Source organism: Euprymna scolopes, chromosome 25 (assembly GCF_053919585.1).
Source record: "Euprymna scolopes isolate OS-2025 chromosome 25, ASM5391958v1, whole genome shotgun sequence".
In the NCBI taxonomy this organism is placed as follows: Eukaryota; Metazoa; Mollusca; class Cephalopoda; order Sepiida; family Sepiolidae; genus Euprymna; species Euprymna scolopes.
This window is the reverse complement of record NC_136506.1, coordinates 92,085,087-92,106,330: the sequence shown is the minus strand read 5'-3', so window position 1 is coordinate 92,106,330 and position 21,244 is coordinate 92,085,087. Positions and strand designations below refer to the sequence as shown.

The 21,244-nt window shown below is 34.6% G+C and overlaps 1 protein-coding gene across 2 annotated transcripts in view; it reads left to right on the top strand.

Annotated features, from left to right (window-relative positions):
* LOC145247507 (uncharacterized protein YbdG-like) overlaps positions 1 to 21,244 on the top strand; it is a 77,853-nt gene that overhangs the window by 46,619 nt on the left and 9,990 nt on the right. For both annotated transcript variants that reach the window (XM_080109321.1, XM_080109322.1), the window contains 6 exons: positions 2,935 to 3,008; positions 6,564 to 6,683; positions 12,138 to 12,218; positions 16,739 to 16,877; positions 18,807 to 18,889; positions 19,775 to 19,871. In XM_080109321.1, coding sequence (XP_079965447.1) covers positions 2,935 to 3,008; positions 6,564 to 6,683; positions 12,138 to 12,218; positions 16,739 to 16,877; positions 18,807 to 18,889; positions 19,775 to 19,871 — 594 coding nt within the window. The remainder of the gene's footprint in view (positions 1 to 2,934; positions 3,009 to 6,563; positions 6,684 to 12,137; positions 12,219 to 16,738; positions 16,878 to 18,806; positions 18,890 to 19,774; positions 19,872 to 21,244) is intronic.

Here is a 21,244-nt window from a genome sequence, read left to right as displayed (position 1 = left end):
AAATGTGATTATGTATCTCTATTTAGTGTTTTTTTATGGTGCTGAACTCAAATTTACATGTCTTAAGGCCTGAAACATAGCCGTTTGTCCATTTTTACAAGTAATCAGCTCCCCCATGGGGGCAAAAGAGGTAAAAAAAATACCTCAAAATGACTCTAAATAGACAAAATTGACATATTTTTCAGAATAACTTTTCATCCATTCATTAGATTTTTCTGAAACTTGGCAAAACCATGGGCATACCTGATATACACCTGATGGAAGTATCACTGACCCTGGGAAAAATCAGAGTCACAAGCCCTGGAAGTTTTAGGGCTAATATTGGGTGTGGAGCACAAGTTGAACTTAGTCATTTTTCTGAAAACTTTTGAAAATTTTTTTTCACTCAAAATTGTTTTTTTATCAGTTATGTATCACTTTTTTTATCACTTTATTCGATCCCCCCTCCTCACATAGAGGGGGACCATGCATGCACGGCTTGTTATATTTGTCAATACCGATTGCCGAGTGAGGGAGCAGCAAACATACCGACAAAACCCAACACTTTTATATTCTACTTTTCATTTAATTAGCAATAATGTTTGATATTATTTTTCTGGGCAAAATATTTCTTTAATTTTAGACAATTCTTTCGCTACTTTGAAAATAAACTGCATTCTTCTAAAGGTTACCTAGCGAATTTTCGCAAAGTTTCAATTTTTGTTTTTTTTATTTTACGCATATAAAATAAGTTTAGATCTTCTTTAGTTTTACTAATAGTTTAAAAGAAAGAAATATTTATAATCGGTACAAACAATTGAAAATGAACTTTTTAAAAATATTAAAAGAATCGATTTGGGAATCGGAAATTAGGCACAAATTTTTCCGATTCCAATACTGATTCCGATACCCCCAAAATTACCGATTTATCCGATTCCCGATTCCGATTAATCGACACAACACTAATATAAAACGATTAGGAATTTAAAATAGACGGTCAGTTTCACAAATAAATATAACGTAACATGAGCTGTAGTGTGTTACCAATTTTAAATTATGTGCGCTTATTGGGGATAGGGTGTCTACTTTTTAAGCGATTACACATGGTTTTACAACGTTGCAAACCGAACTTAATTTAGTGGGAAACACTTTAGTTAACATCCATAAAGAATTAGGATGGCCAGAAATGATGATCATTTTACGTTAAATTTATATTCGAAACTGATCTTACACTCTAAATTCTAAATGATCGCTTTTCTTTCCGCCAATTAAAAAAATGTTCTAACACGTAATCTATAAAAGTAATATTTCATTTTGGAATAGGGATTTAGCTGCGAGAGAAAGCACAGAAAGCTCACGCAATCTCACGTTAAAAATGGTTTTCATAATAGTAATATTATTATTTAGAAATTCGTTCGTAACAATGAGATGTGGCTTTGCTAAGTGACGTTGTTAAATATATTGTTCTTACATCGTTTTCTTATTTTGCCTACCAATCTTCGAATATTTTCCACTATTCATGTAAGTAGCATGTTATACAGTAAATACGAACTGGTACAATATAGCTTAGTTTTAAAATCAAAATAAATGTTTTGTTGTGTTACAATTTTTAATCAATTACAAGGCAAACATTTGAGATAAAATATACGCGGACATTAACCAGGGGTTTATGTAATAATTTGAAAATTTACGAAAAAACAAACAAAAAAAATCTCTAATTAAATATGTATAAATTTTACAAGAATCGGAATCGGGAATCGGATCGGAATCGGAAATTTTGAACGGAATCGGAATCGGGAAAAATTTTGGCATCGTCCCATCACTAATATATATATATATGACAGAAAGAAAGACAAGATAGGATGTTCATCTTTAGTAACTATGACATGCAATTATATTCATGCAGACATTCTACATGATTTATACTTGCGTAATATTTGCGTAAAAAGCTTATAGTAAATACAAATCTATTTCTATATATATTTATTTAAAAAATTTTGCCTACCAAACTCCTCCATCAGTTTTTGGTCTACAGACATGAAACGTAATATATAGGGCATTCAAAACCATGCAAAACTTTATATTTGGGTTTTAGCCGGGGAAAATTGGTGCAAAAGTGTGAAAATTTAAAAAAAAATTAAATTTGCCAAGTGAAGGTCGAAGGACGGCATCACAAATATGCACGTGTAATGTAATAGCTATTGGTTCATGTTTTAATTTTTAGCTTTGTAGCAAACATGTCTTCATAGTACAGTCATTAACGTCAAACGAAAAAGTAAATTGTAAGCTAAACGTTTTGGTTTTGATTCTCGATAGTAGCGCACAAGTCATTTTTTTTTTTTTTTTTTTTTTTTTTTAACTTTTTAAATCATTACTATATATTGGGTCCAATATAATATAATAATAAGTACAAAATCTAAATTAATCAAAATATCATATCTAAGCGTATTTTACAACTGGGCAATGTCGGGCAGCCTGCTGGTAAATTGATAAAATTATTTTGAGAGTTCTCAATAAGGTGCAGAAACGTCTCTAATTTGATTAACTCCATTCTTTCTTCGTCTCTGCACCCTCTCTCTCAGAGAAGTGATGTTGCTAGTCTCAGTCTTTTTTACAAATACTATTATGGCATGTGTTACTCTGAATTGTCTTCTTTTGTTCCAGCTCGTTTGACTCGTGGTCTTCATCAATTCTGCTGTTTTGATACCTTTTTGTAATACAACTTCCTATTTAGTAGCTTCTTGCCCAGAACTGCAAACGTGTAGAATTCTCTTCCTACTGATATCTCAAAACTAAAGTCAATAGGCATTTCCTGTCTTTGCAATAATCAGCTTTCATTGTTATTAGCTCCTTACATCAAGTGGCTTTACGCTTTGACTGGAGCGATTTCCATAATTTTTTTTTTTTTTTTTAGTAAATTATGAACAATGTTTTTTTTTATTTTAAATGTTTCAGAATTTTACCGTAAAAGATGGTGAAGAAAGTAAATCGAATTACCGTAACCGTTGGCAACCGTTCACAGTAGAAAGGTGAGTTTTGTCTCTGATGGTCATAAGTGAATGCTGCGATAGGCTGACGTATATGAGAAGAAATTACTCTGAGAAGAGAATAAAATTAAAGGACAAACTAAATCTATAAGAAAAATTCAATTTATAATTTCTGCAAAAGGGATTTAGTAGACAAACATTTGATAAGAGAAAGACAAACCATTAAAAGAAAAATGTATAGAACGCGAGGAATTACAAATAGTTTTATTTATTTATTTTTTTTTTTTTGTATATGTATTAGTGTTGGGACGATTAATTGGAACATGGAATCTGAAAAATTGGAACTTTTGGGGTATCAGCATTGGTATCGGAATAAAAAAAAATATGATGTATTTTCCGATGCCGAAAAACTATTCTTTTAATTGTCTTTTATATTTGATTTTGTTTTAAGGAAAATCTTTTACTGCTTGTAATATTGATAAAATAATAAATATTTATTGATTTTTAAACGACCAGTAAAACTTTTGAGAAAATATATGGTTAAATACTTAGAGATTTGTAAAGAATTGGAATCGGTAATTGTATCAGAATTGGGAAAGATATTGGAATCGTCCCATCAGTAATATATATATATATATATATATATATGTATATATGTGTATGTATGTATGTATGTATGTATGTATAAATGTATGTCAGGTCATGTCATGTGCTACTAGTACCATGTAGCCCAGTACTACCTGCCTCATGGTCGGGTCACCGGCGACTAAACTGGTTCCCCCACCAGACTAGTTTGGTGAGGAGGGCGGCTAGTCTCCCTGAAGGATTAAAAACAAGACCTTCCAAAGGGTGAATGAACTCTTTTTCTGGGTCAACGGCCAACTAGCACCGTGTATATTTGTGTGTGTTTATATGTGTATTGGAGTGGAGAGGGCTCCCGTAAGCCGTGGTGAAGGCAACCTTTCTAGGAGAAGCAAATCTCTGAATTAAAAAACCATAAAGCGGAAGACCATTACCCGCATTAAGCTGGTCTGCAGTTTAATTTGTTGCTGGCTATCTTGCTCTTGCTTGTTGCTGGATCTCAACATTTTGAACCGAGAGAGAGACTTAGCTGTCATACGAAGCTAAGACTGTAACATCATATTTGTATAGATACTCCCTCAGACATTTGGGCTCATGGATTTTAAATGTCTGAGGGAGTGGCACTCGTCTGACAAGACGTTGCAATCATCATATATATATAGAGAGAGAGAGTGAGAAAGAATTGATATGTAGTTTGCTTGAAGCATTGTGTGGGATAGGTATGTAGTAGACACAACAACAAGTAAGACATTTACACTTAACACAATTGAATAAATATATATATATATATATATCTTTATTCCTGATCTGTAATGGAACACGTACATCAAATTGATTAAAAAAGAAAAAAAAAAAAATATATATATATATATATAGACATATATGTGTGTACTTATTGATTTGTAAATTGCCACTTGTTTTCGTCTTCTCTCATCAACACTGACTGTATCTCATTCCTCGCATTGTGATAGCCTTCTAAATCTTTACTACATATATATATATATATATATATATATATATATATATAGTAATTTATAAAATATATATGGCAATTAAGCTACACTGAATATTCCGCGTTTCATCCATGCAATTTACACAGGTTCCACTAGTTGTTAATAAATAATTCTGGTTATTGCGGCCTAGAGGACGAAATGAAGACTTACCTTTAAAAAATTGATCTTTTTAGAAATATTCAGGTACGGTATGAACAAATATCGCAGTTAAATTTGTCGCCGCCAAATAATTTCTATGATATTAAGACTTTCATCTTCCTATGTTTTATCTAATAATTTAAAGTGCCCACCTTTTTTTTGTTTCCTTGTTACGTAAGATACTTGACGCATGCTCCAAACAATACAAAACACATCTTTCTCTTATGTTAAAAATGGCCACCAGTGAAAACAGTAAGGAATAACATTGGATAATAAAAGTCTTAATATCATAAGAACTACTTACCGGCGACAAATTTAACTGTGATATTCGTTCATGCCAAACCCGAACCCCTAGAAATCGACATTTTTAATCTAGAGTTTTCATTTGGTCATCTAGGTCACGTTAACTATATTATTGGATATCATTTCGAGTTAAAATTAGTTTCCGTTTTAGATGAACACCATATCCGGTCAGATTCAGGGGCCATTTTGTTTTGCTTTGGCTACTTAACATTACATTGACACTTTTCAAGTGTGCTTTTCTCAATTGTAGATGCATAATACTACGTTGATTTTTCAGTGGAAATGATTTCCCATCTAGTAATATATAACAAAAACAACATAAAACTATGTACATCATATGGATTTCTCTTTATTTTTGTTTTTTAATAGTGTGTGAATTTTGAACGAGGATAAAAATTATTTATGGAAATCCTGTAGAAGAATTTGTGATTAAACTACATCAGTATATTTACTGGTACAATTTATTGATTATTTGTCATTAGATGGTTGGTTGTTTTTGTTTTACGGCATATCAACCCTTTTCAGGTTATTTAATGCCGAATTCAAAGATTTTGAAGAAAAATTTTTTAATAGAATATATTTTCTGTTTTTAAGTTAATTTCTATTTAACCCATAGTTGGGACCCTAACAGGTACTACCACTCCGGGTCAGAGTGGACCTGGGAGCAATGGTAATTAAAGGGTGGCTCCACACTCCCCAAAGCCCACAAGCTGGGGCCTCACCACTGGATATAGTTTAAGGTCATATCTAGGACCTGTTTGTCATTAGAAATGTTTTCACAAGAATATTATAAACAATGTTTCGTTGACAAAAAAAGTTTGTTTTAGCCGTCCAAATTATGCCAGACATAAACCAAACCTATCTTGCTTTTTCTTCTCTTTTTCTGCTTTTCATTTTAGTTTCTTTTCTGATTTTAATAGAATGTTCATTTTAATGCAGTATCGGTAATTGATATACCACTTAAAAAAAAACAAACAAAAAAACACTATAATCACCTTTTTATAATAAAAAATACATTAACCTGTTCTCTGTCTCTATTACTCTTTCTCTCTCTTTCTCATTCGTTCTTTCTCTCTCTCTCTCTCTTGCCCTTTCTTGAAATAAAAAAAAATGCATTAACTCTTGTGCTTTCTCTTGCCCTCTTTCAACCCCCTCTCTCTCTCTCATTCTTTCACTCTCTCGTTCTTTCACATTTCTCTCTCGTAGTCTCTCTTCCCTCCCTCTTCCTCTCTTTCCACTCTCTTACCACCTCTCTCTGCCTCTTCCCTTTGTTTCACTCTCTTTCCCATTTTCACTATCACTTACTTTCATCTTACTTCATTCACTCTCATGCTTTCTCTTCCATACTCTGTCTCCCCCCCACTATTCCACTTGTTTTCTCTCTCTCTCTCTCTCTCTCTCCCATACATACATTATTAAAAATACCCCCCCTCCTCTTCAGTCAATATGCCCTTCAAAGATCTCAATATCGTTTTGCCATATTTTCGATTTCTGAAAAGATCTTCCTCTTAATGCTGTTAAAAACATTTGCTCTTTTTCTTTTTTTTTTTTTTTTTACCAGAATGGCTGACGACATGAGACATTTACTGACGCTAAGCAGTCAGCAACCGAAACCGTTCATCTTGGTCGGTTCAGAACTGAGCGCATTAGCTGCTTATTTTTACGCGCAGATGCATGAGCAGTGAGTAACGATTAAATTTTTTTTTTTTTTTTTTTTTTTTTCACAAAGTGACGCCATGGGCAGTTAACCATTAACAGACGGGGAAGATAGTGGGGGGAGGAGGGTCGAGATAGGGAATTTGGAAAAATGTGTTTTTTTTTTTTTTTTTTTTTTTTTACATAGGCATCACCACATTATCGGGGCCAAGAGGCCACTCAAGGATAAGGGTTAAAGATTGTACATTAGAAATTGGACAATATAGTAATCATTAGTAATGAAAATTTGGAAAATTTGATAACTTATATGGAACGGCTCATCAAGAACTTATTTACGTTAGACTTGAAGACAACCATATTGTAGGTAGCCGGAAAGCAGGAAAACGGAAGACAATTCCACAGGCGTGCAGTTCTAAGAAAGAAGTTTAGTTCTGGATGAATGTAAGTATATTTGTGAGATGTTGACTGTTAGGGAGCCCAAGAGTAAACAAACATAATGGGAGACAGAGCCTGAGAGTGCACAATCATATTGGTGGGGGGGGGGGGGGCAACAGAGCACAAGAGTACACAATCATAATGTGGGTAGGGGAGGAGGGGGAGCAACACAGGCCAAGAATGCACAATCATAATGTGGGGGGGGGGACAAGAATACGTAATCATAATGGGAGGGGTGGCAAGAGAGGTCAAGAGTGCACAGTCATAATGGAAGGGTGGGGGACAGCAACAAAGCTCAAGAGTGCACAATAATAATTGCAGGGGGGGGACAGAGCCTAAGGGTGCACATCATAATGGGGAGGGGGTGACAGAGGCCAAGAGTACACAATCATAATGGGGGTAGACGACAGAGGCCAAGAGTACACGATCATAATAGGAGAGGGGTGGGGGTCAACAGAGGCCAAGAGTGCAGTCATAATCGGGGGGGGGGGGCTTGTCAGTGACAGAGCCCAACAGTAAACAATGATGAAGGAGAATAATCGTATGATTTTTTAATCACAGTGCATTAATTTTCCTTCTTTGATATTTACTCGAACGAATGTGAAGGAAAGCTGTCTCAGTAGATTAATGTAATTTTATCATTTTTTTGTTTTTACCATTTTTAATTTTCCCAAAGCAGAAAAATGTTACATGTTCTTATTCCTTGCATTATTTTATATATATATATATATATATATATATATATATATATATATATATATATATACAGTGATGATCATATTTATTGGCACGGTAAAATAAAAGTTAAATTTTGTCTAATAAATTCTAAAAAAGGGATTAAATTAAAGAAAATAACAAAGTATATTATGTATTTTTAACTGGCCTTTCCGATGCAGCAATCAGATTTTAGAAAAAATAAATAACAAAGGAACAACAAACATAATTGCAAAAAACCCTTGTTCAAAATTATTGGCACGGCTTTGTTTTTCTTTTAGTATCAGTATAATATCAATCAATTTCCGGTTTACGTGCTTTCTGAACTTTTTTATAGCCATATTATGCTTGTTTAACGCTAATTCAGTGAATAATTCCAATGTGTCCCCCTCCTCCATCATAAATAATGATTGTCCCCTCCTGTGTTAAAAGAACTGATCACCCTCTCTCCTCGCTAGTATATGTTATAAGAATCCACAGATCTGTAATATGTATGTCTTCTCTCTCTCCCCCTCTGATGTAAAAGAACAGTAATATGCAATAATGAATGTCTCCCTCATCGTTATCTCTGTATTACATGTCCCTGTCTCTCTTTAAAATGGACCCGATATATGATCTCCAATATGAACTTAGCTATACAACACATAATTTTGTAGTTCGCTCATTGGTGAACGTATGCCATTAAGTTGCATATGTACTGTCGCTACAAAAGAAAATAATGAAACAAATGGAAAGAAGGAAACAAAACTCAATTGCTGGATAAAATAAACATGTTGTTTATTTTCTGTCAAAAATAAAGGGGTTTAGGTGGAGCAAGTGTTCATTCAGTCGTTGACGGCTACGTGCGTGGAAAAGAAAGGAATGAAGTAGAGGACGAGAAATGGCAGTCCTGCATGTAGAAAGAGAGAGAGTGTGTTCGTCTCAGCAAAGCCGCGCGTTCATGATAGCAGTTGTCCATGTGGAAAAGTCTTCAAGCCAAGAGCTGTGGACGCGAACTTGCCTGGTTGACGAACCAAGGCAAAAAGGGAAGAAAAGAGGAAGTTGAATGTTTGTTGTTGACTTTTATATCGAGATGAGTGTTCTGACTGCGCATGTCTGGAATTCCTTTCAGGGGAAGTGACGTTTCCCATGTGTGCGTACATGTGTGTATGTTAGCGTGTGTGTGTATGCACATGAATGTGAGTGTATATACGTGAACGTGAATATATGTACGTGTCTGTGCATATGTGCGTGCGTACATGTGTGTATGTGAGGAAAAAAACATGTTCGAACAGTACACAATTGGTAACTGTTAAATGGGATGAAGTCTAAAGCAGGGTGTTGAGTGGAGTTTTTTGTTGGACAGCTTAGAATGAGAGCAAACGGTGGGAAATAATGTTGAATACATAAGGATTTGCTGTGAGTTAAGAGAAGAAAGGAAAAAAGACTTTCGTGCGTTATATCGACAAGACAACAGTTTCACTCTGCCAGTTTTTTTTGGGGGGGGTTGTTCTTTTTCCATTTTATAGTCGTGGAGGAGAATTGGGTTTTTTCTGTTGACTAATGCTGTGTGTTGTTGTCGAAGTTTCTGATACATTTTATCGATTTGTTAACAGTACTTCTCCACTGTAATGGTTTCGCCTGCATTCAAAAAACTGTAATGGTTTCGCCTGCATTCAAAAAACTGTAATGGTTTCGCCTGCATTCAAAAAACTGTAATGGTTTCGCCTGCATTCAAAAAACTGTAATGGTTTCGCCTGCATTCAAAAAACTGTAATGGTTTCGCCTGCATTCAAAAAACTGTAATGGTTTCGCCTGCATTCAAAAAACTGTAATGGTTTCGCCTGCATTCAAAAAACTGTAATGGTTTCGCCTGCATTCAAAAAACTGTAATGGTTTCGCCTGCATTCAAAAAACTGTAATGGTTTCGCCTGCATTCAAAAAACTGTAATGGTTTCGCCTGCATTCAAAAAACTGTAATGGTTTCGCCTGCATTCAAAAAACTGTAATGGTTTCGCCTGCATTCAAAAAACTGTAATGGTTTCGCCTGCATTCAAAAAACTGTAATGGTTTCGCCTGCATTCAAAAAACTGTAATGGTTTCGCCTGCATTCAAAAAACTGTAATGGTTTCGCCTGCATTCAAAAAACTGTAATGGTTTCGCCTGCATTCAAAAAACTGTAATGGTTTCGCCTGCATTCAAAAAACTGTAATGGTTTCGCCTGCATTCAAAAAACTGTAATGGTTTCGCCTGCATTCAAAAAACTGTAATGGTTTCGCCTGCATTCAAAAAACTGTAATGGTTTCGCCTGCATTCAAAAAACTGTAATGGTTTCGCCTGCATTCAAAAAACTGTAATGGTTTCGCCTGCATTCAAAAAACTGTAATGGTTTCGCCTGCATTCAAAAAACTGTAATGGTTTCGCCTGCATTCAAAAAACTGTAATGGTTTCGCCTGCATTCAAAAAACTGTAATGGTTTCGCCTGCATTCAAAAAACTGTAATGGTTTCGCCTGCATTCAAAAAACTGTAATGGTTTCGCCTGCATTCAAAAAACTGTAATGGTTTCGCCTGCATTCAAAAAACTGTAATGGTTTCGCCTGCATTCAAAAAACTGTAATGGTTTCGCCTGCATTCAAAAAACTGTAATGGTTTCGCCTGCATTCAAAAAACTGTGATGAATGAGACTGGTTGCAAACCACCAAAAAGTCAGCATTGATCTTCTTTTTGTGCAACTCTAGCTTCAGGAAGTGTGGTGGAGTTTTGTCGGCATCTAACCACTGAGCTGAGCATCGCCAGTTGTTGTAAAGAGTCCACTTTTCATCACAAGTCATAACCTGGTTGAGAAACAGGTCATTCTTGTTGCGTAAAAGAGGGAAAGATGACACTTCATAACGGTGTTTCTTTTGGTTGGCGTTCAATTCGTAAGGCACCCATTTATCAAGTTTTTTTTTTTGTCTTTCCAATTTCCCTCCAGTGGTTAGAAATCAGTGTATACATTACATCTAATTCAGAAGCAAGTTGTGCTTGCATTGGCTTTGACTAAGACTCCTAATTAATTGTTGTCAACATCCAATGGCTGACCACTAAGCTCATCATCTTAAAGACTCTTGTCGCCGCCACAAAATTTCTTAAACCACCATTGTGCTGTGCATTCAGTTGTGGTTCCTGGGTTAAATGCTTTGTTGATATCGCAAGCTGTTTCAGCAGTTTTTTGGCCTAGCTTGAATTGAAATAAGAAATTTGTGCGAGTTTGCTTTATTTCATCTTGCATTCAACGTTCTGAAAAGAAAACATAATTGATTTAAAACGATTGTAATTTAAACGATTAAATAGAGTGAACAACACTCTTTAAAATGATAAATAAAGTAAAGGTATTATAATGAAAACTTATTTGAAAATACATCATTTAGAATCAAAATTTTTAAAAATTTTGCTGCAAAGAAAGTGGGCTCTCTCTACCATGCGAGAAAGTTACTTGTGTCTGAGAGTATCCTTTATCTCTACAAGGCCACCATTCACCAATGAATGGAGTACTGTTGTCACATTTGGGCTGGTGCATCTGCTACTAGTCTCTCCCTCTTAGAATTCAAAAGAGAGTTGCCAACCTAATAGGCTCTGCACTATCAGCTAGGCTTCAGCCACTGTCCCATCGATGAAATGTTGCATCCCTCTGCCTGTTTTACAAGTATTTTAATGGTGGATCCTCTGACGAACTACAATCCCTTGTGCCCCCTCGGCGTAAATACCCCCCGACAAGCAGCAAAATCCCACCTCTTCACAGTAGAGATCCCCAGATGCCAGAAAGTCTTCTACTCTAATAGTTTCTTCCCTAGGACTGGTAGACTTTGGAATTCCTTTCCTGCTACCTACTTCCCTGACTGTACTGACATGCAAAAGTTTCTGTGTTATGTAAACAGACATCTTGCTGCTCAACTCCCTACATAGTACCCCTGAAAATTATGCTCCAGATAGTAGCCCCCTAGATCAAAGTGGCACTGCCATTTTTTGGGTGAAAATGCAATGAAAAAATAAAAATAAAAAAATTTCTGCAAGAACTTTCTTCTCAACCTAATATATTTCGTACCTTTTTGATGGTTGTTTTTAATTTTAATGCTTTCTCGTAATCTGCATCTGAGAAGGGATATTTATTGTTTTTTTTGTGATTTATTTACAAGCAAACCAAAAAAAACACACGGCAAGGTTTTTAATTTTTTATGTTTTTACTTTTCTTCAACCCCAACTGAACTGAAATAACGTTTTGATAATAAACACAGCTTTGATTGGATGTTTCTTATTGTAACATTTGCTTTTTACTTTATAATCTCTGAACATCCATTCTTAATCTTGCAGGGACATTGCTGGCCTGGTGTTGCTTAATCCAATATCAGATGACCTTTTTGAGAGTGAAGATGGACTTTGGTCTCAGTATTGGTAAGTGTTGCTTTCAAAAAACTCATGTGACACCAATTTTCTAAGCTTAGGAAGCTTTTAAAATGATGAGGAAAATCTGTATGGTGTGCAGAAAGCTTCATTGACAATACTTCAGTTTGTACTGCAGAATTCTAACTATAAAGATATCGAGGCAATGAATGCCAACAATAATCATATTATTCATACAAAATGAATGAATAAATGATGCTCAACAACAACTGTTGCAGGATTTTTCAAGTCTAATGCAAACAAATAAAGTCCTCTTAAGTAATCTTCTGGGAATGCTGAAAATGAATATCACATTTAAATTTTACATAAATAAATAGTTTTCCAGATATTAAGCAATGTCATTTCTTATATTATTGCTGGTGGTCATCTTGGTACGTGCGAGTCCACACATAGTTTCATGGGGTTTCGTGTACTAACGTGGCCATCAGCAATAATATAAGAGATGACATTGCTTAATATCGGGGAAAACTACTTATTTGCGAAAAGCTTAAATGCGATATTCGTTTTCAGCATACTCAAACTTTTAAAAGTCGTCTTTTTAAAGTAAGGTGTTAAGATGGAAACCAGGTAAAACTTTACCATTTTTTTTTTCTAATTTTTGTGAGGATACTTATTTCAACATGACACATCAAATTGTATAATAGAAGATATTACTTACACAAGCGGCAGCACCTCTGTTTAGTCTGTCAGCTGACAGGATCAGGGAAGAAAAAAAACATCTTAAGTTTGTAGATTGAGGGAAATATATAAACAAAATAGAGGTTTACAAATTCAACAGCTTCCCAACTTCAACAATGTAGAAGATTCTTGAGTTTAAGATGATGCACCCGAAGTTTCTCAGAGATTACTTTGAATAAAATGCTGTAAATATAACAAACAATATGAGAATATCAGTTTATAATAATTTAAAGAATACGAATAGTTTTGAGAAGCTGATGAATATTTTATATTCCACCTTTTTACAATTTAAAAAATTTTTTTCACGAAAAGGAGGAATTGTGCTTGGTCATTCCATCCCGTTCGCCTTGGATTTTTAAAAAAACTTTCGAGATAATTCTGCCCCCCCCCCCTTCCTCAGTTGGTGGGCATTATAGGGGTAAAATTGCCCCAAAATCGTTCATTTGTTTTTATGTTTCTCAATAACCACACCTTGGATTTGTTTAAATTTTGCACAAACATTAGTCATGGTGAAAGTAAATTTTTTATTTAGAACCTTTCAAATCCAATTTTTCACATCAATCACAGGCATAACTTTGTTTACTGCAGTCAACACTCCCAACATACAACTTCATCATGATCAACATACCCAATGTCAAAGTCATCATTTCCTTCAATGTATGTGGCAAGTTTTCCTTTTGTCGATTCATCACAATCATAACATGAAATGCTTTTCGCAATCTTCTGCATATCCTGGTAATGCGTACCAAGGAAAACAAAGTCTCTTTGCATAACATGCATTGCACAAGGTATGTTTTGCCTTTACAGCATTCACCTTCATTGACATAGCAGTCCTCTTCTATTTATTTTTTGAATCGGCACTGTTTGAGTCTAGTGGCAAGGAGAAATCCAGGACAACTGGAAACAATGCCTAGATAAATGGAGAGCACATACAGCACCTGGAATTTTAAAATGGTCACCCATTTCAATACTGACCAGGCTCAAAAACGGATGTTGAACTAAATAATATGATGATGATGATTAATAACTTTCATAAAACTTATAATTACCTTTGGACAATTCATTAGGCATCCACTTTCTAAGTTTAGCTTTCCGGTATTTATTTTTACCCCACTGCGAAAGGAAGTGACACGAGGTCAAAAATCTGATTAAAAAGCACTTTGATCCTGCAAAAATAAGTCTGAGTAGCCTTGTTGGCATTCCCCAGTGTGGGCACCTCAGACAACAAACAATAAACTTACTCCCCCCCTCCTTGAAAGCCGGGAGGGTAAAACTTAGGATGGTGAGCCTCCTAGGGTTAGCCAGAACATTTGCCCTAGTCCAACAGCTAAAAGATCACTATAATGACCCAGTTTCTGTTGGGTTGATTGTCGCGGTCGGAATCCTAACCCTAATCCGACGGCATGCTATTCACTTGTGGTTTTCCAACTTTTTGAAGATGGTAAAAATCTGTATGGTTTAGGGAAAGCTTCACTGTCAATTCTTCAACTGTGAAAGATTTTCTTTAACCAATATCGCAGTGAGCTCTTCATCAAATTCAAGTAGACATCCTGATCGGTTTTCTGAATTTTATTAACCAAAAGCTCACAAATCGTCTAGATCAGTGATCGCCAATCTTTTGAACTTTATAGACCACTAAATTTATAATTAAAACAACATTAACTGAAACAAAATTCATTATAGTTTTAAGATTTAGTTCAAATCATGATCCTACATCCATCCAGAGTGTTCCACTTTTTGGGGGAATTGGATTCCCACTGTAGCGAAGCGATATCTTGGCTGCGAGATTTCAATTCCGCTGGCGAGAAACAAGAGTTCTTGCCTACAAAAAGAGACACAACTCACTAAAGACTCGCAAACATGCTCTCAATGCTACAGCCCGCAAGCACACAGTTGACACGACACGCTCAACTTGATGTCTCACAAAAAGACACAATGAACAACTACAAACTTATTACAACACGTTAAACTAGGGTTGCAGAGTCGGAATTGGAGGAAATCAGAAGTTTGGGAAGGAGTCGGAGTCAGATTCGTAAGACTACTAGGAATCAGAATCAAATATTTTAATCTTCAAAGAATCAATAGACAGTCTGAATATTGGAAGAATTTAAAATAAGGAGTCAGTTGAAGTCAGATGTTTTCGAATTCTAGAAGTCAAAGTTGGAATTTTCCAAATCCTAAGAGTCTGAGTTAAAATCGGTCCTTACGCATTCTGATTCTGCTTTAAGCTTAACCTTGTGCCAGATTTTGCATTAGCAAGGATGCTGGTTTCTCCCCAGAACTGTGTAGCACGTCTAGTTGCTTAAAACTTACGCTATCTAATGGGCTGAGGGTAACTATTGCTTGCCCAGTCTAAAGAGGCCATTCTTCCAGGCAGCATCTCTTCCTTCAGAGGCGGCAATGAGTTTATCCCCCATCGTGCAGATCTTAATTCATAATTTGTATTTGCTTTCAGGCAATTTCTGAGATATCCATTTTCTAAGTTTAGGTAGCTTTTGAAGTTGTTGAAGATGATAAAAATCTGTATATATCTGCCATATTTTTATTTATTTATTTATTTTTTTTTAATGGAAATCGCTCCAGACAAGGCATGAAGCCACTTGATGTAAGGTGCTGAAAAAAAATACTACTTCAATGTCAAAAACTTGTCAACGATAAGTGTTAGATGGAATAGATTCTGGCCTATAAAACAGCAATTCTTTCCTCTTTGTCTTTCTTCAACTGACCCTGCAAACTCAACTGGATGTTTTGAGTGGACTCATGCGTGAATTTTCCATTTCTGAATTTTATGAACCAAAGGGTTACAGATCGCTTAGGTCAGTAGTCAACACACTTTTGAATTTCATCGATCACTAAATTTATAATTCTGAATTTAGTTGACAACTACGAATTTAGAAAAGGAAATGTAAATCTTCTATAGAAGTGTTTCTAAATCTCTAGGAGAGCATAACTCCCTTTAAACTTCAAGTATATTCTACTTTTATGAAATTTAAATCATATATATACACAATTTTCTGAGGAAGACGATGGAAGTGGTCCCTAATCTCATAGTGCTCTTCTAGGTTAGCAGTTGCTGATGTTTCGAAGTTCATGGACCACTAAATGTAATTTGACAAACCAAAGGCATGAAGACGCATTTAATTTAAACATGATATGAGTAAAAAAGTAACAGAACGGATTTTTCAGGAAAACTCCGGTTGCCCCTCCAGGAGTGCCTTTCGGGTTAAAATGGCTAAATGCTGAACTTAGTCATTTTTAGTCGTGTGCAAGCGACTCTATAAGTCACTCTGTCGTTCGGTCTGTTCGTAACAGTTTTGTGCTTGGCCTTTTTGGTTAAGATCAAAGGTCTGTTCTTAATATATGCTGTTCTTAGCTTTTTAAGCTTTTCTTGGCCTTTTGACCAAGATCAAAGTGTAGTGTCCGTTCTTACTACATGCTGTACTTATTGTGATATAAAGTGGGAGATCACTTTTCTGTATTAATTTTATGTAAAACCACTCAGTCTACAACTCCTCATCATTCAAGTTGTTTTTGAAAGATCCCAGTTATTTTTTAAGCATTCAAGTCATTCTTAAGGTCATTCAATTCATCCTTAAGTTCATTAAAGTCATTCTAAGTCATTTACTTTTTATTTATTTAAGTCATTTCAGCCCATTTTTCGGTTATTTTAGTTTATCTTTAAGAATTTCATGTCAATCCTACATTCACGCATTCATTCATTACACGAGAGCACGCGACTAATGGCTATCGGCCTTGTTTTTATGTGCACTCATGAGGGACCATGCATACTTCGCTTGTTTTTTTATTTATTTTATTTTTTTTTATTGTTTTAGGTTTCAAAAAATTGTTCCTGATTTGCAGCGTCTTCAATTTGGTGCCTCCCTTGGGATCTCCAGGATTGCCATCCACTTTGGTCTTCTTGAACAACCCTTAAGAGTGGAGGAAATCTCCGAAGTTGTTAAAAATAGACAAGTAAGATCCGTGCTTATGTTATATCAGGTTTCCTCATAACCTGATCATTGTACATATTCCAACTAAGGTTTGTTCTTATTAATGTATAGAGCGTACAAAGCGTTTTTTTGGGGTTTTTTTTTGGTCTGCATGAAGTCCTCCTCATTGTTTGCAGCTATCTGGCAATTCCAGAACCGACTTGAACCATCACTCATTTTTTTGTTGGAATGAGGAATGATTCAGTTCAGTCCTAGGATGGCGTATCTTCCCAGGCCTTATCTTCTCTTTCAGACTAGACTGCCAGTTGTCTTAGAAGTCTTAGTTGAGTTTAATGGCAGGTTTTTACCCCTCACGGCAACAGGAGAAGATTTAGCAAAGTACACATGTAAACATGCGCTGCATGTTTTGGTGATGCATATGAATGCCGGACGTGTAACACTACAAATTCTACAGATTGTTGTCCACAGTCACCGTGGTTACAAGTTAAATGCGATCCCTAACCACAGGGATAACAAATGTAACATTGTCTACTCTTGGACTCCTTAAATGTACTCAGAGCCTTGCTGGAACCGCACATATGTCAGTTTTAGCTCTGAGGTGCACAAAGTGGCAACAAGTTTCACACTAGACCATGACATCTTCAAGGTTTGTCGTTCAGTTGTTGGTTGTCGCTAGTGGGTTCTTCCTCACAAAAAGGTCATCGTTTGAAAACCCTCGTCACCGGAAAGTCTGGTTTGTTGATTATGCCACTTTTCTACCGTTGCTGATTCACAAGCTCGATCATCTGGTACAAGTTATCGGAATGATATCTGTGAAAAACTGAATCACTTTCAAACACAAAAAAGCAAAAAATAATTAACAATTAAATATTCCATTATATATATATACTAGCGAGACGTGTGGAAATTCCACAGCGGCATCTTGCATATGTAATATATTGCTGCTGGGCATTCTATGGACGTTCAGCGTGAATGGAGATCCCACGATATAATTGTAGCCCTTTTGTTAAACCTGTAAAAGTTAATTTAATCTCAATTCTTATATATTATAAAGTTGTGATTTTAAAAATAAAAAAAAAATATCCATGACTTGTGTACATCAGCTTGAATTGAAACCGAAACCAAAACTTATGAAGAATTCTTGTTAAAATTATTTGTTATAATAAATGGTCGGTCATAACAATCAAATGACAGTCAATCAGAAGAAAAAAGATGTAAGCGTGACGCACAAAATAACACGCACGCTATCGTATTAATATATAGATTGTTCATTGCTAATAGAGTCAAAGGAAATGGATGGTTATAGTTTTCTGACTTGAGAAAAGCGTTTCTAGATCGGCTTGGATTTTTGTTTTTAACTTAACATTTCTTTCTAAGTTTTCTGAGCGAAATTTGTTTAGTAATATCTATCCCAAAATCCAAATAATTTAAGACTGACATTGGCACAGTTTCATCAGGAAAATGCAAAGGAATCCCTTAATCATTCTGGAACTCCTGCTTTTATTGACGCATCACCTACTCCTCTCTCTCTCTCTCTGTGATTACCGTATCTACCTCAGTGACTTCTCTATTATTTTCCTTTTTCCTTCTAATAATCATACGTTATCTTCCTCTCTCCTTCCAAAATCATTCTATTCTACTCCTCTTCTTTTTCCATGTAGAGTGTTGGTTTTTTTTTTTTCTTTCTTAAGTTAATAATCCTTTTCTCTCTCTTCTTTTTTTCCTTTTTTTCTTTTCTTTACCTAAATTCCTTCCACATCAAAGTGTGCCTTTGTGGCCAGATGAGAAAAGCATGCTCTTCTGGCTGGCTGAATAAATCGTGCCTTTCTGGCCGGCTGAATAAAGCATACTCTTGTGCTCAGATTAGTAAAACGTCAATCATTTGCATGACTTTTTTTTTTAATTAGTTTTGTTGACTTTTCAGTTTTCCTTTTTTTTCTCTTCCTGCTAGAAATTTCTTCTCTGTCATCCGAAGCATTTAAGTACAGCTGTTGACGAGCACCATTTTATAAACGAGTCGATTGCACAAATACGGTGAGTCGTTTTACTTTCCTGTTTCTCTTTAATGAAATCACCAAAATCCTAAATAGAATCGATGATATTTCCAAAAATAGAAACTTTTTTTTTTTTTTTTTTTGATACCCAATCATACCAACATGAAGGGTAACGATAGAGCTGACAAAGCAGAAAAAGCAGCATTAAGATTGACCCCAACCAAAAAACAAGATCCCCTGATTTAAAACAAACTATTGATAAATATATTAAAAACATATGGCAAGAGTCGTAGAGCTCCTGTACTTAAACTGTACCAAATCAAGGAAACCATAGGAAAACAAAAACCAAACCAAAAAAATGACCAGAAAAAAGGAATTTATAATAACAAGACTCCGAATAGGTCATACCTCTATCACACATTCCTACCTACTCAAAAAAAGATCTCCACTTTGCATACTCTGCCAGGAGCCAAACACAGTCAATCATATACTGACAAGATATGAAAACCTGAAAATAAGCTGCCTAAATCTTTATAATTAAAAAATTTTAAAGGACATATTCACTCATGTAGACCCAACCACCCTCCTCAAATATCTGAATATAACAGGGTTACTCAACAAAATTAAAAAAAAAAAAAAATTACCTTATTTAACTATATAAACATAGACACCGAACACCAGACACTAGATACATAAAACTTATAATATATGAAAAAAAAAACAAAAAAAACTTCAGCATCAAATGACCAATAAGGTTGATATGGCGTAAAACCAATCAACCAATTTATTTATTCATTAATATTTTTTTAAATCTTATTTATCTTTTTATTCATTTATATCTTATTTTCATATGTAATTTATTTTTTTTTAATTATTATTTTATTACTAATTATTTTTTCTAATTATTTATTTTTGCTTATCTCAGATTGGCTCGAATAATGAAAAATTTACCTAAAAATATGACTCTGACTGTAATTTCTGGAAAGAATTATGATAAAACTTTATCAAGGCAGCTAAACGAGGTTTGTAATGCTTTTTTTTCACTTCAAAAATTTTATGATTAAAAAAAAAAATGCTTTTTTGCTATGTAAGTAGATAAATTGGCAATTGTCCAAAATAATGTTGTAAACTATTATTTTTTAGATTGGCACTTGTGGCGATAAACAAAAATGAAAAAAAAACTTCTATCGTGTACTTACTTGTCATGGAATAAAGATGGTATACACCAAAAATCACAAAAATTTATCAATTTTAATTTAAAAAAAAAAAAAAATTTTTTTAGGTCCTTTGATATAACAGGGGCGCCTTCAAAATGAATATTTCTGTTTAGAGCACAATTGAAGCATGATACTTGACTTTTATATTTTAACCTTTAATGCAAGCCATTAGACATAAAAATAATTTTATAAAATCGACAGGTTTTCTACAGTGCAATGTAGACTACAATATATTGTGAACTTAGTCACTGCGAAAAGCATTTGAAACTTCCTCCAGGTGCCTCACGATGGGTCCCCAATTAGAGCAGGCAATCAATTGATTTGATCGAAAAATAGGCTATATCATCTATTTTGATGACAATAAAAATATGTGTGAAACATTTGTTGATCATCATTCGATTCTGGGCAATATTGGCTCACCCTGCTAGTTTGAATATAATATGTAATGCAGTGCCTTTATCCATTGCACCATTAATAACTGCATTGATTAACATAATTATTTAACACTTCGGTTAAAGGCAGCTAACATATTTCCTAATTTTCTGCAGAGCTCTAACGAATGTGGTGACAAGGCAAATCAGTTCCTTCATTTTTTATTATGCATTGAATGCATATTTTTTTTTTATGATGTTTGAAAATTTTATGATATGGATTTCAATAATTTTATTTTCATACTTTGATAAACATATTTATTATATAAAATGGTGTCATGAGATAATTGTTCCTCGGTTAGCCATAAAATTTGATGTTATTGTTTAAAAATAAAACTACTTGATCAATTTACTTGATTTTTGGTGTATGATATTTTCTTTCCATAATGGATATACGCATCATACAGATTATTCTTTAATTTTGTTTTGTTTTCTTTTTGTTTAATATAATGGGAATTCTGAACAAACACAAAAAAAAATACACCTGAAACTGAAAAATTAAAAAATACAATTAATTTAAATGTAATATGGACAAACATTTTTTGTGGAAATCACTCGAGACAATGCATAAAGCCACTTAATGTAATGGTTGTTTTTGTTTTACGGCGTATCAACTCTTTTAAGGTTATTTAATGTCGAATCCAGTGATTTTTGAAGAAAAAGTTTTTAATAGAATATATTTTTTTTTAAGTCGGTTTCTATTTAACCATAATTGGGACCCTAACAGGTACTACCACTCCGGGTCAG